We start from the raw sequence: 17,500 nt of genomic DNA, 5'->3' as shown, positions 1-17,500 counted from the left end.
ACCTCTCTCAGGCCATGTCCTTGCCTGATTTGATGGAGATTCCACCTGACACCAAGTTACCAGGTGCACCTGTATTGGGGAAGGTGCAAAAACCTGGTAGCTCACCACCTACTAATCGGAAAAAGAGAGACCGCCATCTCTCTCGCCCCCTTCCATAAGAAATATTAAAATTACGACGTCAAATAAATATGATGCTTTGTCTGTTGATGTTTCTGATCTAATGTAAGTCGAGTTAAATAAATCAGAAATTCAAGTGGAGGTCCACCAACCTCCTCAACAATCAGATAAAAAAGACAAAAAGAAAATCATAAATGCGAAACCCAATCTATCAAGACCCTCTTTAATAAAACCACCTAGAAATAGTGTTAGATCAAAAGCTGCTAATGGGAAGACTCCATCCAAGGGGTCTACCAAATTATAAACCATAGTTTTTTCCTCCATTTTGCAATGGAATTGTCAGGGTTTAAGGGCCAAATATGAAGAATTTAAGCTCCTTATTGATGAGCATTCCTCCATAATTATTTGTCTACAGGGTAGCAAATTATCATATACTCCTTGTCCTCGCGAATATATTAGTTATAGGACACCATATGATCACCAAGTGGGGAGCCATGGCGGAAGTCTCATATACATTTGTCGAGATGTTCCTTAAGTTTCTCTGTCTATTTGTACACCTATGCAGGCAGTGGTTGTACAGATTGATATAGGGAGAAAATATACAATTTGTTCTCTGTACTTGCCTCCAAATGATAACATTTTGTATGATAACTTAGTAGAGGTGATTCAACAACTCCCTCAACCTTTTCTTTTACTTGGAGATTGAATGGTAGACATCCTTTGTGGGGTGATGTTTTAGCAAACACGAGGGGAAATATCATATCATATCAATAGTGGAAAATGATGATGTGGGACTCCTTAATACAGGAGAGCCCACACACTTTCATGTCCAGACAGGTACCTTATCATGTATTGACCTATCAATCATAAGCTCTAATTGCCTTCTCGACTTCGATTGGAGGACATTAGATGATTGGCATACTAGTGATCATACACCAATCATTATAAACACCAACAATAGTCCACCTTTACAGAGATCGCCACGATGGAAGGAATCTAGACAAGGCAGACTGGGATAAATTTCGTGAGCTAAGCAAAATTGAGGGGGATGCAGGAAAGGTTGAAAATATTGATGATGCCAAAGACTTACTGAATGGAACTCTCCATACAGCAGGAGTCAATTCAATTCCCAAAACAACAGGGTTATTCAAATGACTACCAGTACTGTGGTGGTCTTCAGAACTAACTGCCCTCCACAGAGCCACAAGATCATCTCTAACACGATTGTGTAGACGCTGAACTGATGAGAATTTAATTATGTACAAGAAATGTAGAGCACAGTTCCGTCGTGCCATTAAAGAACCAAGGTGCCAGTCATGGATGTCTTTTTGTTTCCTTCATCAACAGTAGAACACCACCATCTTCTGTGTGGAGGAAAGTAAAAAAGATAGCTGGCAAATTCAACCCCAACCCACCACCAGTGTTGAAGGTGAATGGTCAGTATGTAACTGAAGCAAATGATGTTAGCAATGCCCTGGCTAAACATTTTTCAAATGTATCCAGCAAGTGTGAAGGAGCCCCTGGTCACCAGTATAGGAGCATTGAAGTAAAGAAACTTTTTTTATTTTGCAACAAGAAGGGAATTCTCCTTTCACTGAAAGAGAATTTGATTCCGCACTTGCTCATTGCAACGATACAGCCCCTGGACCCGATGGAATTCTATATGCAATGATTAAACATGTACATTTTGATACAAAGCTATTTATTTTAAGCATTATTAATAGAATATAGCATGATCATAGTTACCTAAGTGTTTGGAAACTAGCCATTTTTCTAGTCTTTTTAAAACCCGGTAAGGACAAGTTTTTAGCAGCAAATTACAGGTCAATTGCATTGACATCTTGTTTATGTAAAATCATGGAGAAGGTGGTGAATGCAAGGCTGATGTGGTACCTTGAAAACAAGGGTATGTTATCACCGATTCAATGTGGATTCAGAAAAATGCACTCGACAACTGATGTGTTGATACGACTTGAGTCTTCTATTTGTGAAGCCTTTGTTTCCAAACAGCACCATGTGACAGTAGTTTTTGACCTTGAAAAGGCATATGATACAACATGGAGATATGGTATACTTAAGACCCTTCATGAAATGGGATTGAGATGAGTGCTGCCACTATTTATTCAGGCATTGCTTTCACATAGAGTTTTTAAAGTGAGAGTAGGGGAAACTCTTATCAGAGAGTAAATGCCAGGAAGAAGGAGTTCCTCAGGGTAGTGTGCTAAGTGTAACCCTTTTTGCAATAGCAATTAATGGGATATCCTCAGTCATTCCCTGGGATGTTCTCTCAACATTATTTGTGGATGATCTCTCCATATCATTTGCTGGAGCTAGAATGGCAATGGTCGAGAGAAAAATACAACTCTCAACTGACAAAATTATCCAGTGATCTGATATGAATGGATTTAATTTTTTGACAAGTAAAACTACAATTGTCCATTTCTGTCGTATCCAGGGATTACTTCCAGACCCGGATATATACATTAAAGGTCAACGGATCCCATGTGTAAGTGAAGCTAAATTTTTAGGTTTGATATTTGATTGTAGGCTTACATGGGTTTCTCACTTAAAAGCATTAAAAGCTAAATGTCTTGAGGTTCTGAATCTTTTAAAAGTATTGTCTCGTACATCATGGGGGGAGACTGTAAAACTATTTTAAAATTATACAAGGTCTTAATTTTTTCCAAAATTGGTTATGGGTGTGAAATATACTCCTCAGCTACCTCAAGCCGATTAAAGATGTTAGATTCAATACATCATGCTGGTATAAGATTGTCCACAGGAGCGTTTAGAACCTCGCCTATCCCAAGTCTCCATGTTGATGTTGGAGAGTTACCTCTAGACCATTACCGCATGTCTTCCATTATTCGGTATTGGTTTAGGTTGCAAAGACTCCCAACTCTTCAGCCTCGTAAGGAACTCAACATACTTTAAGTCGCACCCAAAATCTCCTCAACCTTATGGCTATCGAGTAAAACAATTATTAAATAGTCTTGATAAAATTAGAGGTAAGGTACTTCCATATAAGATACCATCAACCCCTCCGTGGAAATTACCAGAGATATCTTTCTGTAAATATTTTATTGGTGTAGAAAAAAACATGACTGAATTAGAAGCTAGGTCTCTTTTTATGGAACATGTTGAAGAACATAGGGAATCAACTGTTATATATACCGATGGCTCCAAATCTGATGCTGGCGTTGGATTTGGAGTATATAGTAGTTCTTTGAACTGTAGAGGGACACTTCCTCCAATATCTTCCATATTCACTGCTGAATTATATGGCATACTAACCGCTATTGAGAAAATAGCGTTAAAAGAACAGGGCAATTTTACCATTTATAGGGATTCAAGAAGTGTTCTTCAAGCTTTAGAAGGTTTTAATTCTAGTAACCCTTTAGTTTTAAAGATTTTAGAGTGGATTTTAATCATTGGCCTAAAAGGTATAACAGTTCGATTTTGCTGGGTTCTGGCACACGTAGGTGTGTCTGGAAATGAAGAGGCAGATTCACTGGCAAAGAGTTCTGCAGCTGAGTTGCTACCAAGAAGGTCTCCCATTCTTTGTGATGATTTTTTACCAGCAATTTGGAATTCTATTTATAACAATTGGCAACAGCATTGGGATAGTTTAAGTGAAAATAAGACGAGAGAAATTGCAATTGGTATATCCCCTTGGAGTTATAATGGGATGCCCGAAAATGGGAGACTACTCTTTGTCGTCTCCGCATTGATCACACCCAGATGACACGGGAGTTTCTGCTGGCTGGCCAACACCAACCATATTGCGACGACTGTTTGATACCCTTGACAGAGAGACATTTGTTGACTGAATTGAAAGAAATAGATATCTGTGTGAGGCTCGTGGTGAAGATGACAGGTTCATCCATGCCAAGATCCTTGGACATGATGTGTTGTACAATGCCAGTGGCATTTTTAAATTCATATCAGAAGCTGGTCGTCTTAATGCTATTTAACTTTTATATCATATTAACTTCTCGTGGAATTTTTAGATTTATATCCAATGCAGGTCTTCTTAATGCTATTTAACTTTTATAACATATTTACTGTATGTCTGGTTTTAATGGAATATTCTATTAATCTTTATAATAAACGGTATCGGCATCAATGACCTTCGATGTCAGGATGCCAGAGAACTTCAAATCAATCAATCAATCTGGTAGTTGAATCACTAGAACTTCAAAAGTTCAAACTCGCACCAAATGTTATGATGAACAGGTTTATATAAGTCCTTTTATAGCTTATATATCAAATATTTGTTTTAATGTTAATATTTTACAAATATTTTATTTTAATTTTTCATTATTCCTCAGATCGTTTTTTTATTTCCTTATTTCATTTCCTCACTAGGCTAGTTTTCCCTGTTGGAGTCCTTAGGCTAATAGCATCTTGCTTTTCCAGCTAGTTTTGTAGCTTGGCTAGTAATAACAATGATAATAATGATGATAATAGGAATATAATTACATACAAGAAATGTAGAGAACAGTTCTGCTGTGCAATTAAAGAAGCTAGGTGCCAGTCTTGGAGATCTTTTGTTACCTCACTCAACAATAGAACACCACATTTTCTGTACGGAGGAAAGTAAAAAAGATAGCAGGCAAATTTAATCAACCCACCACCAGTGTTGAAGGCTGCATGTGACTGGAACAACTGAGGTTAGCAATGCCATGGCCAATTATTTCTCCAATGTAATATGCAAGTGTGTAGCAGCTCCTGGTCACGAGCATAGAAGTACAGTATTGATGAACAGAAAATGCTAAATTTTACAGAAGATGAGGAAGAATCTTACAATGCTCTTCTTACTGAAAGGGAATTTGATTCCGCACTCGCTACCTGCAACGATACATCCCCTGAACTCAATGGAATTCCATATGCAATGATTAAACATGTACCTATCAATATTAAGTGATGTATTTTAAGGCTTATTAACAGAATATGGCTTTATCATAGTTATCCAAGTGTTTAGGCACTAGCCATTATTTTAGCAATTTTAAAACCTGGCAACGATAAGTTTTTAGCAGCAAACTATCGACCAATTGCATTGACATCTTATTTATCTAAGATCATGGAGAAGATGGTCAATGTAAGATTGATGTGGTACGTAGAGACGAAAGGTATTTTATCATCTATCCAGTGTCAATTTAGAAAAATTCACTTAACTGATGTGTTGATGCCACTTCTATTTGATAAGCCATTTGCTTCCAAACAGTGCCATGTAAGTCTGTTTTTTCACTTTGAGAGGGCATATGATACTGCATGGAGATATGATATACTTTAAACCAATCATAATTTGGGATTGACATGAGAGCTACCATTGTTCATTCAATCATTTGTTTCACATAGATTTTTTTTTCAAGTTAAAGTAGGTGCAACTCTGTCAGAGAAAATGTCAGGAAGGAGTTACCCAGGGTAGTGTGCTAATTGTAAGCTTATTTGCATTAGCCGTTAATACGGTATTCTCTGTTATTCCACGAAATATTCTCTCAACACTCTTTTTAATGGATTTCTCCATATCATTTGCTGGAGCTAGAATGTTAGTGACTGAGAGAAAACTACTGTCAATTGACAAAATTATTCAGTGGGCTGATATGAATGAATTTAAATTTTTGACGAGCATAACTCTTGTTCATTTCTGTCGTATTTGGGGAGTACATCCTGACCCTTCTATGTACATCAAAGGTCAACAGATCCCATATGTAATTGAAGCTAGATGTTTAGGATTGATATTTGATAGCAAACTAACATGGGTTCGTCACTTTAAAGTATTAAAAGTAAAATTTATTGAGGCTCTGAATGTTTTAAAAGATTTTTCAAATATACCATGGTGGGCAGACTGCAAGACAATTTTAATGTTGTGCAAGGTCTTAATCATTTTAGAAATTAGTTGAGTGTGGGAAATATACTCCACAGCCACCCCGAGCCAGTTGAAGATTTTAGATTTTATACGCCATACTGGTATCAGATTGGCTACAGGAGCATTTAGAACTTCACCTATCCCAAGCCTCCTTGTTGATGCTGGAGTATTACCTTTAGACCTTTGCCGAAAGTCTTCCATTGTTCAGTGTTTGTGTAGGTTGCATAGATTTTCTGAATTCTTTAGCCTATCAGACTGCAAACTTGTAAGGCATTGTAGATATTTTGAATTGCACCCAAAATCTGCTTAGTCTTTATTTTTTTGGGTAAAACAATTAGTAAACAGTCTTGATATAGCTAGAAGTAAGGTGCTTCCATTTAAAATATCATCAACCCCTCCATGAAAATTGCCTGACATATCTTTCTGTTAATATTTTATTGGTATAAAAAAGAATATGACTGACTTGGAAGCCAGGTATCTTTTTATGAAGCATGTTGCACAACATAGGGAATCTACTTTTATTTATATCAATGGCTCTAAATCTAATGCTCGCATTTTATTTGGAGTATATAGTAATAGTAAGGCTTTTAATTGTAAAGGTGCACTTCCTCTAGTATTGTCTGTATTTACTGCTGTACTATATGGCATATTGACTCCTATTATAAAAAATAGCATTAAAAGATGAGGGCAATTTCACTATTTTTAGTGATGCACGAAGTGTCCTACAAGACTTAGAAGTTTTTAATTCCAGTAACCCTCTAGTTTTAAAGATTTTAGATTGGCTCTTCATTAGTGGGCTGAGAGGTATATCAGTTCGATTGTGTTGGATTCTGAGCCACGTAGGTGTATCTGGGAATAAGAAGGCAGATTTACTGGGAAAGAATACATGAGCTGAATTGCTACCAAGAAGCTATCCCTTCTTCTGTAATGATTTTTTTACCTAGCATTAGGAATTTGTTTTTATAATAATTGGCAACATTATTGGGATTGGGTAGATGGAAATAAGATGAGAGAAATAACAAATATTATATCTCCTTGGAGGTATAACATAGTTCCCTGAATGTGGGAGACTACTCTTAGTTTTCTCCGCATTGATCACACTCGGTTGACATATGAGTTTCTGATGACTAGGCAACACCAGCCATATTGCAAAGAATGTTTGGTACCCCTGATAATGTGGCACTTGTTGACCTAATGCCCCACTTTTAGCAGCTTAAAAGACATGGTGTATCATACTATGCTTGCAGTATTTTTAGATTTATTTCAGAAGCAAGTGTTCTGAAAATGATTTAACTCTTATAAAGACATCTTTGCTTTCATTGTTTTGAATTGAATTTCCTTGTATTCTTTATTTATCACAAATGATATTTGCATTAATGACCTTAGATGTCAGGATGCCAGAACACTCCAAATCAATCAATTGTTTACTTACATATTTTTATTTTTATTTTTATTTTTTTTTTTTTTTTTTTTTTTTTTTTTGAAGGTCTTGCTTGTTTTATACTCTTCCAATGTTATCCAAGGTTCGTCATTAATTGGATGATTTATGGTCTTGCTGTGCTTTTTATTCTTCTCTGAATAGTTGAGTTTTGAGTCTGGAATATAGATTTTCCATTAACATTTCTGTGGGTTATTTAACTGAGATCTTTTTGTGTTAAATTTCTAGAAATGTGTTATATAATTAAATAAAAACCTGTTGTCTATCCTTAGTAACATACATTTGGTGTAGAAGTGGAAAAAAATTAAAAATTAGTACAATACATATTAGCATTGTTGGGGAAATAGGGGAACAGGTAATGATGGTAGGTGGAATACCCTTATAGCCAAAATAATTACATTAAATAATTTTCCTGGTTCCCTACCAGTAGTCATATGTGAGAATGTTAAGGAAAGACTAAATTATAATAGATTGATTGGGGTCTTCAAATGATTGATAAGTTTTTATAAAATGCTTGCTTTGTATAACAAAGAAATATTTTTTTCTGAGTAATCTTATTGCTCATAAATTGTTTTATCTGTAAACTTACACAATGCTTGCTTGGTTAAAGCAAACATGTTATTTTTAATGGTTTATATTGGTTTTTAAAGTTTGAGACCAGAATTACATTTATAGACAAGCATAGAGCAGCCCAAAAGAAATTTATTTTTTCTGCCTGACTATGAGGACAGTTGTCCTCAGAAAGATGAAGGGTTTTAAATGTATATCTTAGTAAATATAACATTGTGGATTGACCTTATTTAGTCTTCGTAAAATAAATTGTGAAGAAACAGGAGTGTGCTATGTAGAATAGAAAGAGCTTATTGTGATAATTAGAAATATGCTTTTTATGATTTTTTATGTTTTAATGAAGAAGTATTAATACATTAAAGAAAATTTAAAGTTGAATTTTATCATACCATTATTTTTCAGGGTCACTGGCGTGGAGATAAAGACAGACGTGGAGGTGGTAGTTTTCGTGGACACCGTAATAACAGGCCTACATATGCAGAGGAGGATGCTGGTAGGAATAACAGTGGGAATAGGTCAGTAAATGAATGGAATCTCTGATAATAAATTGAAGTGGGAAAATTTGAATAGTATTATGTTACTTGTTTGAAAGATCGTTAATTATTACTTTTATGGCAAACTAACTGGTGAATTACTGCGGTCTTTATCCTGAGAATATTTCCCAAATATTTGTTTTTTGTTCTATAGGACCTTCTTAACGAGAGAATGCCTTGTCAAAGTCGTCTTGCTTCAACAGGAAAAATTGAAGCATTGTGACGGGCAAGATGGCTCTTGAATTTGGGGAAATTGCTCCCCCAGTTTGAATCTAAATTTCTATCATATACAGTATATATATATATATATATATATATATATATATATATATATATATATACACAGTATATATAACGGATTTTGAGCGAAGAGAAATATCTATTTTTGGGTGAGATAGCCTTGTCGTCCTGATGGAAGGTTCCTTTCAGTAGCTTCCTAGGGTATATTTGACTACAGTGATATTCCCAGAGAATTTAACTAAGGGTCTCCAGAATTCTAACTCCTGGCGTGAATATCCTTAAAGTTTCCTTTTAGGATATCGCATAATATCAGGGGACGTATTCTTGACACGCCACATAGCAATCTGCACCCCGCATAGCGTTTACGCTTCGAGGGGAAAAGTGGCAAAATAAAAGAGGAACCGTTACAAAAAATTCTCCTCCTCCATTACTGTTTGAGTACTCAGATGGCGCCACAATCGTCGGCCATCTTTATCCTTTGTAGCGTTAAGCCAGTACTTATAGATACAGTAATATCGGGAGGGAGGCTGCCAAAGCCTTTCATAGAAAGAAGGGCGGGTCCATCAAGACGACATGGCTTCGCTCAAAATCCGTTTTTTGGGCTCAGGCCATGTTGTCCTGATGGAAGTTTACCAGAGCATTAATGTATCGTGGATTTCCCAGTCGTGCCTTTTGACTTCAAGACAATCTTTCCCTGGTCCTTTAGACCTAAGAGACCTTTGACTTTACCACTATATGTCATTTCTGCTAATCATATATTATGTTAGTGCTTCCTGCCCTCTACAGGGAAGAGTCAAACTAGACTCGGAAAAAATCTCGAAGTTGCATATTTTATGTAACCCACCTAGCATCAAAAGAAACATGCAAGTCTCACTGTATGTCATTAGCCAAAGTTTGTATTTAGTGTTGGAACACATTACCTCTAGCTAGAAAAGTTTGTATAATTGTAGGAACAAAGTTAGTACAGTGGAACTTCTACATACGATTGTCCCAACATACGAATTTTCCAACATCCGAAGTAAAATTCTACCAAATTTCTGTCTCGACACTCGAAGTCTTGCTCCAACAGACGACGTAAATCATACGCGTACGCATGGAATTTTCTCGAAAGCGTCGATTGTAGTTTCTTGTTGACGCCACTAGATGGTAGCACATAGGAGGGACGACAATCGAGCGTCGCCTTGATCAGTCCTCCCATCTCGTGCGCATCGTGTGGTTGTTCTCTATTCGCTCAGTTATTAACGGTGCTTTTTATCTTCCTTTTTCACATTTTGTTTTTGTATTTTGTAATCATGGGTCCTAAAAAGCTTAGTTTCGGTTCAGGAAGTAGTAGTGGTGAGAAAAGGAAGAAGTCAATGCTTTCATTAGAACTAAAACAAGAAATAATAGAAAAGCATGAGCGAGGTGTGCGTGTTAGCGATCTGGCTAAACAATATGGCCGGAATATGTCTACGATCTCGACGATCATAAAACAGAAGGCAGCCATTAAAGCAGTGAAACCTTCGAAGGGGATCACGATTATTTCTAAACGTCGTAACCCTACCCTGGAAGAGATGGAATGCCTTTTGTTAATATGTATAAAGGACAAGGAGATTGTTGGCGATACGATCACTGAAACGATCATTTGTGAGAAGGCCAGCGCTATCTGTTGACACTTGAAGACAGCGGGCTCTGGAGGTGACACGGGGGATAGTTCAACCGATCCTACGACGGAGGAATTCAAGGCGTCTCAAGGTTAGTTCGAGAAATTTAGGAAACGGACCGGGATTCATTCAGTTGTTCGGCATGGAGAAGCTTCAAGTTCGGACACCAAGGCTGCTAAAGACTTTGTTAAAAAGTTCGAAAGCATCGTGGCGGAGGAAGGTTACGTAGAGCACCAGGTGTTCAACTGTGATGAAACCGGTCTGTTTTGGAAAAAGATGCCTAGTCGAACATACATTACCGCCGAAGAGAAGAAAATGCCTGGACGTAAGCCAATGAAGGATCGGTTGACTCTTGCGCTTTGTGCCAACGCCAGCGGGGACTGCAAAATTAAGCCTTTATTAGTTTACCATTCCGAACACCCTAGGGCATTTAAAGCACATAGAATTAATAAAGACCTGCTACATGTTCTATGGCGTTCTAATTCTAAGGCTTGGGTCACTAGGCATATCTTTGTGGAATGGGTAAACGTAGTTTTCGGCCCTGCTATCAAGAAGTACCTTCATGAGAGGAATTTGCCTTTGAAGTGCTTGCTTTGTTTGAACAATGCACCCGCTCACCCCCCAGGACTCGAAGATGATATCATCGACGAATACAAATTTATCAAAGTGTTGTATCTTCCACCGAATACCACCCCTATCCTCCAGCCCATGGACCAGCAAGTCATCTCTAATTTTAAAAAGCTCTACACCAAACACTTATTTAAGCAGTGCTTTAATGACACGCAAAGCACCAACTTAACTTGCGTGAATTTTGGAGGAACCATTTTAATATCGTGCACTGCTTAAAGATCATAGATCAGGCTTTGGATGGAGTAACTCGTCAGACACTGATCAGCTTGGAAGAAGCTTTCGCCTGATGCTGTTGCTCCCAGAGATTTTGAAGGTTTTGGCCCCGAGAATGAACCTGTGCTTGCCGCCTAGGAAGACGTTGAAGAGATTGTATCCCTTGGCAAGTCCATGGGTCTGGAGGTGGATGAAGATGACATCACCGAACTCGTCGATGAGCATCATGAAGAGCTCACCACCGAGGAACTCAAGGAGCTGCAAACCATGCAGCATGATGAGTTCCAAGCGCAGTTGAGTGAGTCGGAGGAGACCGAGGAGGTAGGCCCAATCTTAGGTACGGTTGAAATAAAAGAGATGTTAGCATATCAATAACACGTGGTTGATTTCATCGACAAGTATCACACACAGAAACTTCAGGTTTGCCGTGTAGTTGCACAGTTCGATGATGTTTGTTTAACTCATTTTAGAAAAATTCTCAAAAGCCGTACCAAGCAACTTTCTCTCGATAGTTTCCTTAAAAAATCTATGAAACGGTCTAGTGATCATGATGAAAAGAAAGTGAAGCAAAGAAAAGGAAGACCGAATCGAGTGAAAGTGATGAAAATTAAAAATAGAAAAGAAAAAAATTTAAAAAAAAAATATAGAATTATTAAAAACAAAAAAAATAAGCTAAGTTAGGTTAAAGTTCACGTAGTGTAAGTTAGAGTAAGTTACGGTACCTTATCGCAGTCGCCGTCTCTACCTCCTCGCTGATCTTCCGTCTCCTCCTGCATAGCAGTCCCTACACCTGCGCTGGCCTGTCGCTAAGGTAAAGTGTTAATAAAAACCCATTTTTTATTTATTATTTCTTTATTATTCTTTTTTTTTAGATATTTCTGTATTATTCAATTGTATTAATGTTATGTGTAATTATGTGTAGCAATTTATTAAGGAGTTATTATGGGTTTTTAGGCTGAGGAACTAATTAAACAAATTGCAGTGTATTCTTATGGGAATATTTGCTCCAACATACGATCATTTTAACTTACGAAGCAGTTTCTGGAACGAATTAAGATCGTATGTAGAGGTATCACTGTACTTTTGTTCAGTTACTTCATGCAGAATAAAGGGTTTAAATAAATGCTCTCATATAGGCTTTATTAGGAATGTTTAGGGTGAAATAAGATGCACAAAACCATTAGTCATTTATTGTCAAACAATAAATAAAGATTAACATACATTTGTAAGAATGTAAAAAATGTAAATGAAAATCATTTCATAACATAGACAAGATAAAATAAATAAGAAAAGTTTGTTTTATCTGAAAATAAAAATAAAACTTTGCCACCTCACATGAAAATTTTTGTTTCAGAAATTTTAATGTCTTTCTGAGAATTTATCTATTTACACTTGTGTAATAAACACATGGCACTAGTGTTCAGTCTATGTTATATCACCTTAGTATATTGGAACACTCCCTAATGTCATTGTGATGACATCTCTACCATGTTGCACCATAAAGTGCTAGCATGCACACCCTTTAGAATTACAGTCCCTTGAATTCACTGTTCCTCGTAGCACTAAGCGACAGGTTTTAGCACACTACCTGCCGCTACCACGAAACGCTTTAACTCCTGCACTTGCTTTGCATAGTGTTTAAAGAATACTCTGGATGACTTCAATCCAGTGAACGAGCGAAGACTCTCAAAGTCCATTAGCTGGAAGAAATTTAGCGAAGAAGCAATCTTCCTAGGATCATGACCTGCGGGTGTACTGTCAGGATCCGCTCTGCGAATAAAGTAGGTGATCTTCGCCCTTAGTTATTTTAGTGATAGGTTTGAACCCGATGTTTCTCCTTTAAAGAGCTGTCCTCCCCTGAAGTCTGAAGTTCTGCAAAGATAGACCTTTAGACACTCCAATGGACACAGCGAGACATCTTCCTTCAGAGGGCAGATTCTCCAGGGACCCAATCTCTTAGTGGGTAGCTCATTCTTAACGAGAAACGTTGGGTTGGGAAAGAGGTTTAGCTCACCCGTTTCAGCAAACTGGATATGGCCTTCTTCTCTAGATTAGGGCACTATTTCACTAACTCTAGCCCCTGAGGCTAGAGCAAACAAGAAAATAACTTTCCGAGTCATCTTTCAAAGAGCAAGCCTCATTGTCTAAACTTGAGGCAAAATGTAACACCTTATCAAGAGACCACGAGATGGGCCTTGGAGGTGCTGCGGGTCTAAGTCTGGCACATGCCTTAGGAATTTTATTAAAAATTTTGTTAGACAAGTCTATCTGGAAGACATATAATAAAGGTCTTGTCATGGCAGATTTACACGTAGTTATCGTGTTGGCTGCTAAACCTTGCTCATGAAGGTGGATAAAAAAAGACAAACAGAAATCCATTGAGATTTCCTTTGGATTCTTTGCCTTGACAAAAGCCACCCATTTCTTCCAAGATGACTTGTATTGCCATTTGGTAGATTTTGACTTATATTCCTCCAAGAAGTCAATACTTTCTTTCGAGATCCCAAACCTTTTCTTTACTGCTAGGGAGAGAAAATCATGAGATAAAGGTCTTGGGTTTTCTGTAATGAAGCGAAGACAATCGACTTCTGAACTGGTTGAGACAGAACTGGGTTCGGCAGAGGAATCAGCCTCGGCTGTAATTCCAAAATCAAGGGAAACCAGTTGTTCCGGGGCCACTGGGAATCCACTAGGGCTGCTGTTCCCTGAAAGGATCTCGGCTTTTTGAGGACCTTCAACAGCAGGTTGGGTGGAGGGAACAGGTAAATCCTGGTCCATTTGTTCCAATCCAGGGACATGGTGTCCACTGCTTCCGCTCGAGGGTCCTCGTACGGAGCCACGTATCGAGGAAGTATCTTGTTGTCGCTCGTTGCAAAGAGGTGGATCTGCAGTTCTGGGACTTGATGCAAGATGAAGGAGAATGATTTTGCGTCTAGGGACCATTCTGACTATCGGAGCTAGCCTGGATAGAGCGTCCGCTGTCACATTGCGGAACCCTTGAAGGTGAACTGCTGATAAGTGCCATCTCTTCCTTTCCGCTAATCGGAAGATGGCCAACATCACTTGATTGAGTTGAGGCGATCTTGAGCCTTGACGATTCAGACATCTTACTACCACTTCGCTGTCCAGCATCAGTCTTATGTGGACTGAAGGACGAGGGGACAATTTCTTCAATGTGAGAAAGACTGCCATGGCCTCCAAGATGTTGATGTGAAAGGTTCTGAACAGAGAGGACCAAGTTCCCTGAATTCTGCACTGATGGGAGTGACCCCCCCATCCTTCCAATGATGCGTCCGTATGGATGACAACTGAGGGTGGAGGTGGCTGTAGAGGTATTGACCTCTTGAGCTTTCCGGCCTCTGACCATGGCTTGAGAAGTGATCGGAGCCGAATTGGTAGTGGTTTTCTTAGATCTCTTCGAGCGTTTGATTCGTATCTTCTCCATACTCCTGATGCATCTTTTAGCTGTGCTCTTAGCACTGGGTCTGTCACTGAAGCAAACTGGAGGGATCCCAGCACACTCTCCTGTTGGAGTCTTGAAATCCGACTGGATTTTTGAAGTCTCTTGACAGATCCTGCTATCTCTCTCCTCCTCTTTAATGGAATGAAGAGGCGATGTGACTGTAAGTCCCAATGTATGCCAAGCCATTGGAACTTCTGAGCTGGAGATAGTCGAGACTTTTTGGTGTTGATTTTGAATCCTAGATATTCCAGGAACTGGATCATCATCTTGGATGCTTGCAAGCATTCCGCTTCCGATGCTGCTCACACCAGCCAATCGTCCAGGTATGACACCACTTGGACGTCTTGTAGGTGTAGTTGTTGAACGACTGCTTCTGCAAGCTTTGGGAAGATGCTTGGGGCTATGCTTAGTCCGAAGGGCACGGCTTTGAAAACGTACTTGCTTTTTTGTAGCCTGAATCCTAGGTAGGAGGAGATCTGGCGATTCATCGGAATGTGCCAATAGGCATCCACCATGTCTATGGAGACTGTGTGTGCCCTTTTGGGCAATAGGGCCCTTATGTGTTGAAGGGTCAACATCTTGAACTTGTTCACGATAAACTTGTTGAGAGGGGACAAATCAAGAATGACTCGAGTTTGTCTGAGTCCTTCTTTGGAACACAAAACAGCCTTCCTTGGAATTTGATGGACAGCATCAATGATCTTCAAAGTCAGGATGTCTGAGAACTTCAAATCGTTCATTTATTCATTGTGCTCCATGAAAGCTCCTTATTGTACTCTTTGTGCCAGAAAGACCTAATCTGCCATGTGATTAGTTCATACTGTCAGAGGATTACCATTTTAGAAAGACACTGCTTCCTCTTATCCAGTGTTTTTTGTGGTTAGTGTGTTGTGTGGTCTCCAAGGACTTTCCTATAATAGGTTAGAACAGGGAATCCATAATCACCATAGAAATATTCTCTCTTACTCTAGGGTTGTTGTATGATGTGCAAAGCACGGACTCGGTGTATATAAGGGAGACATTGAAGTTCAGGTGCTATTGAACTTGACATAAAACTTCCAATGCAGAAATTGTCTGGCTATCAATGACACATCATCACCAAGAACCATCACCACAGCTAGAGACAATTCTACCAATACGTTAATGTGCGCCCAACCTTCATCTATTTGTAATTCGTCTTCTGAACATGTTTGTTTTGGGCTCCTGTAAAGGAAGTAATCTTCTTTCACTGTTAAGTAATATGAATCAAGTTACTTTATGATTATCTTTCCACTGTTTTTAGTAATGTTAACATACTGTGGTGATTTAATTACCCTTCATGGTTGCCTAATGTTTCCAAGTTAAATCCCTTGCAGTAAAGTTTTTATTAAGTTTTGACTCCAGCTTTCATGATTAGCTTAGGAGTATTTTTATAAAGTATCTGTGGGAGGGGCTAACTACCCCCACTGACCAGTGTATGCCCACCTTAAGAGAGGCAGCCCCTCTCTAATAGAGGACTGGTCCCCGCTGAAGCCTCTTCTCGTGTTGGGCCACATGGGATAGGAGGACTGACATCCTTCGATAAGAGGTGGATAACCCGGCTTGTTTTTTCAAAGAAAACCAACCCCTCTGTTGACGACCTGGAAATTAGAAACATGACCTCGGTACAGACATCTGCAACTCTGGTTCTAGTATTGTAACATTAGAACTTATTCACATTATGCTAAGAACGAAGAGAAAATGTTAGAGAAGAAGAGAGAGAGAGTGAGAAATGATGGCAGTACAGAAAGATATAGAAAAGTAGAAGTATTACCTAGTCACTATGAAGTTGTGAACTATGAAAATTTTTTTGTTCTGGAATTTGAAAATGGAAGAAATGAGTGTGTAAATGTTTTTAAAGCTAACAGAGAAATAGTTACTATATGTGGAGGGCAGCCAAAAATTCTTCCCAGAGGAAATGGAAGTCTCTTGATAGACACTAATGCCAATACAAGGTAAAAAAATTAAAAACTTTCAAAATTGGTTGGTCATAGTGTCAAATGTGTTTCGCACCCCACTTTCAAACCTGAGTACGAGTGTGATATGTGCTCCAGAACTGCTGGACATGAGGAAAAAGAAATTGAGGATGAACTGAAAAGTCAAGTAGTAAAAGTAATCATAATGAGAATGAGAGTTGGAGAACAACGTATTTCTCTTGCTACTTTGATTGTAAAGTTTGATCAAAGCAGATTACTTAATGTTATTAAAGCTGGTTGGCTATCTTTGAAGGTGAAACCATATAACATATCCCTTCACCAATATGATGTTATCATTATCAAATGTATGGCCATATAAGCCAGAAATGCAAGGAATGACTAAATAATAAGCCAGCTGTTTGTGCCAACTGTGGAAAAAATAATCATGGAGTATGCATAGAAAATCCAAATTGCATACATTGTGGGGAAGCACACCCAGCTACATCTAAAAGCTTCATTAAGTTTATTTTTGAAAAAGAAATTCAGGCCATTAGGGCCATGGAAAGGGTTACTTTTAAAGAGGCTCGTAAAAGAGCTCTTGAAAAGCAGATAAGACCGAGTCAACCTTTTTCAATGGTTCTGAAAAAAACTTACCAAAGCACACGGACGAAAACTTTATCCCTAAATCTAACATAAAGAAACATATGAAAGTAGTTAAAGAGGTTAAAAGTCCTATTGAAAATTTATATTCAGAAATTTTAGAAAAATCAAAACAGATAGTTAAAGATCTAAAAGATATTCAAAAGCCATCTACATTATTCCCATTCTAAACAATAGTACAAACCTC

General features: G+C 38.2%; 1 protein-coding gene across 2 annotated transcripts in view; it reads left to right on the top strand.

Moving 5' to 3' along the window:
• Positions 1-17,500, top strand: part of LOC137639113 (uncharacterized) — a 262,623-nt gene that overhangs the window by 205,391 nt on the left and 39,732 nt on the right. For both annotated transcript variants that reach the window (XM_068371430.1, XM_068371431.1), the window contains one exon: positions 8,400-8,512. In XM_068371430.1, the coding sequence (XP_068227531.1) occupies positions 8,400-8,512 (113 nt within the window). The remainder of the gene's footprint in view (positions 1-8,399; positions 8,513-17,500) is intronic.

The sequence above is a fragment of the Palaemon carinicauda genome, chromosome 4 (genome assembly GCF_036898095.1).
Source record: "Palaemon carinicauda isolate YSFRI2023 chromosome 4, ASM3689809v2, whole genome shotgun sequence".
In the NCBI taxonomy this organism is placed as follows: Eukaryota; Metazoa; Arthropoda; class Malacostraca; order Decapoda; family Palaemonidae; genus Palaemon; species Palaemon carinicauda.
This window is presented reverse-complemented; position numbering and strand designations above follow the sequence as displayed.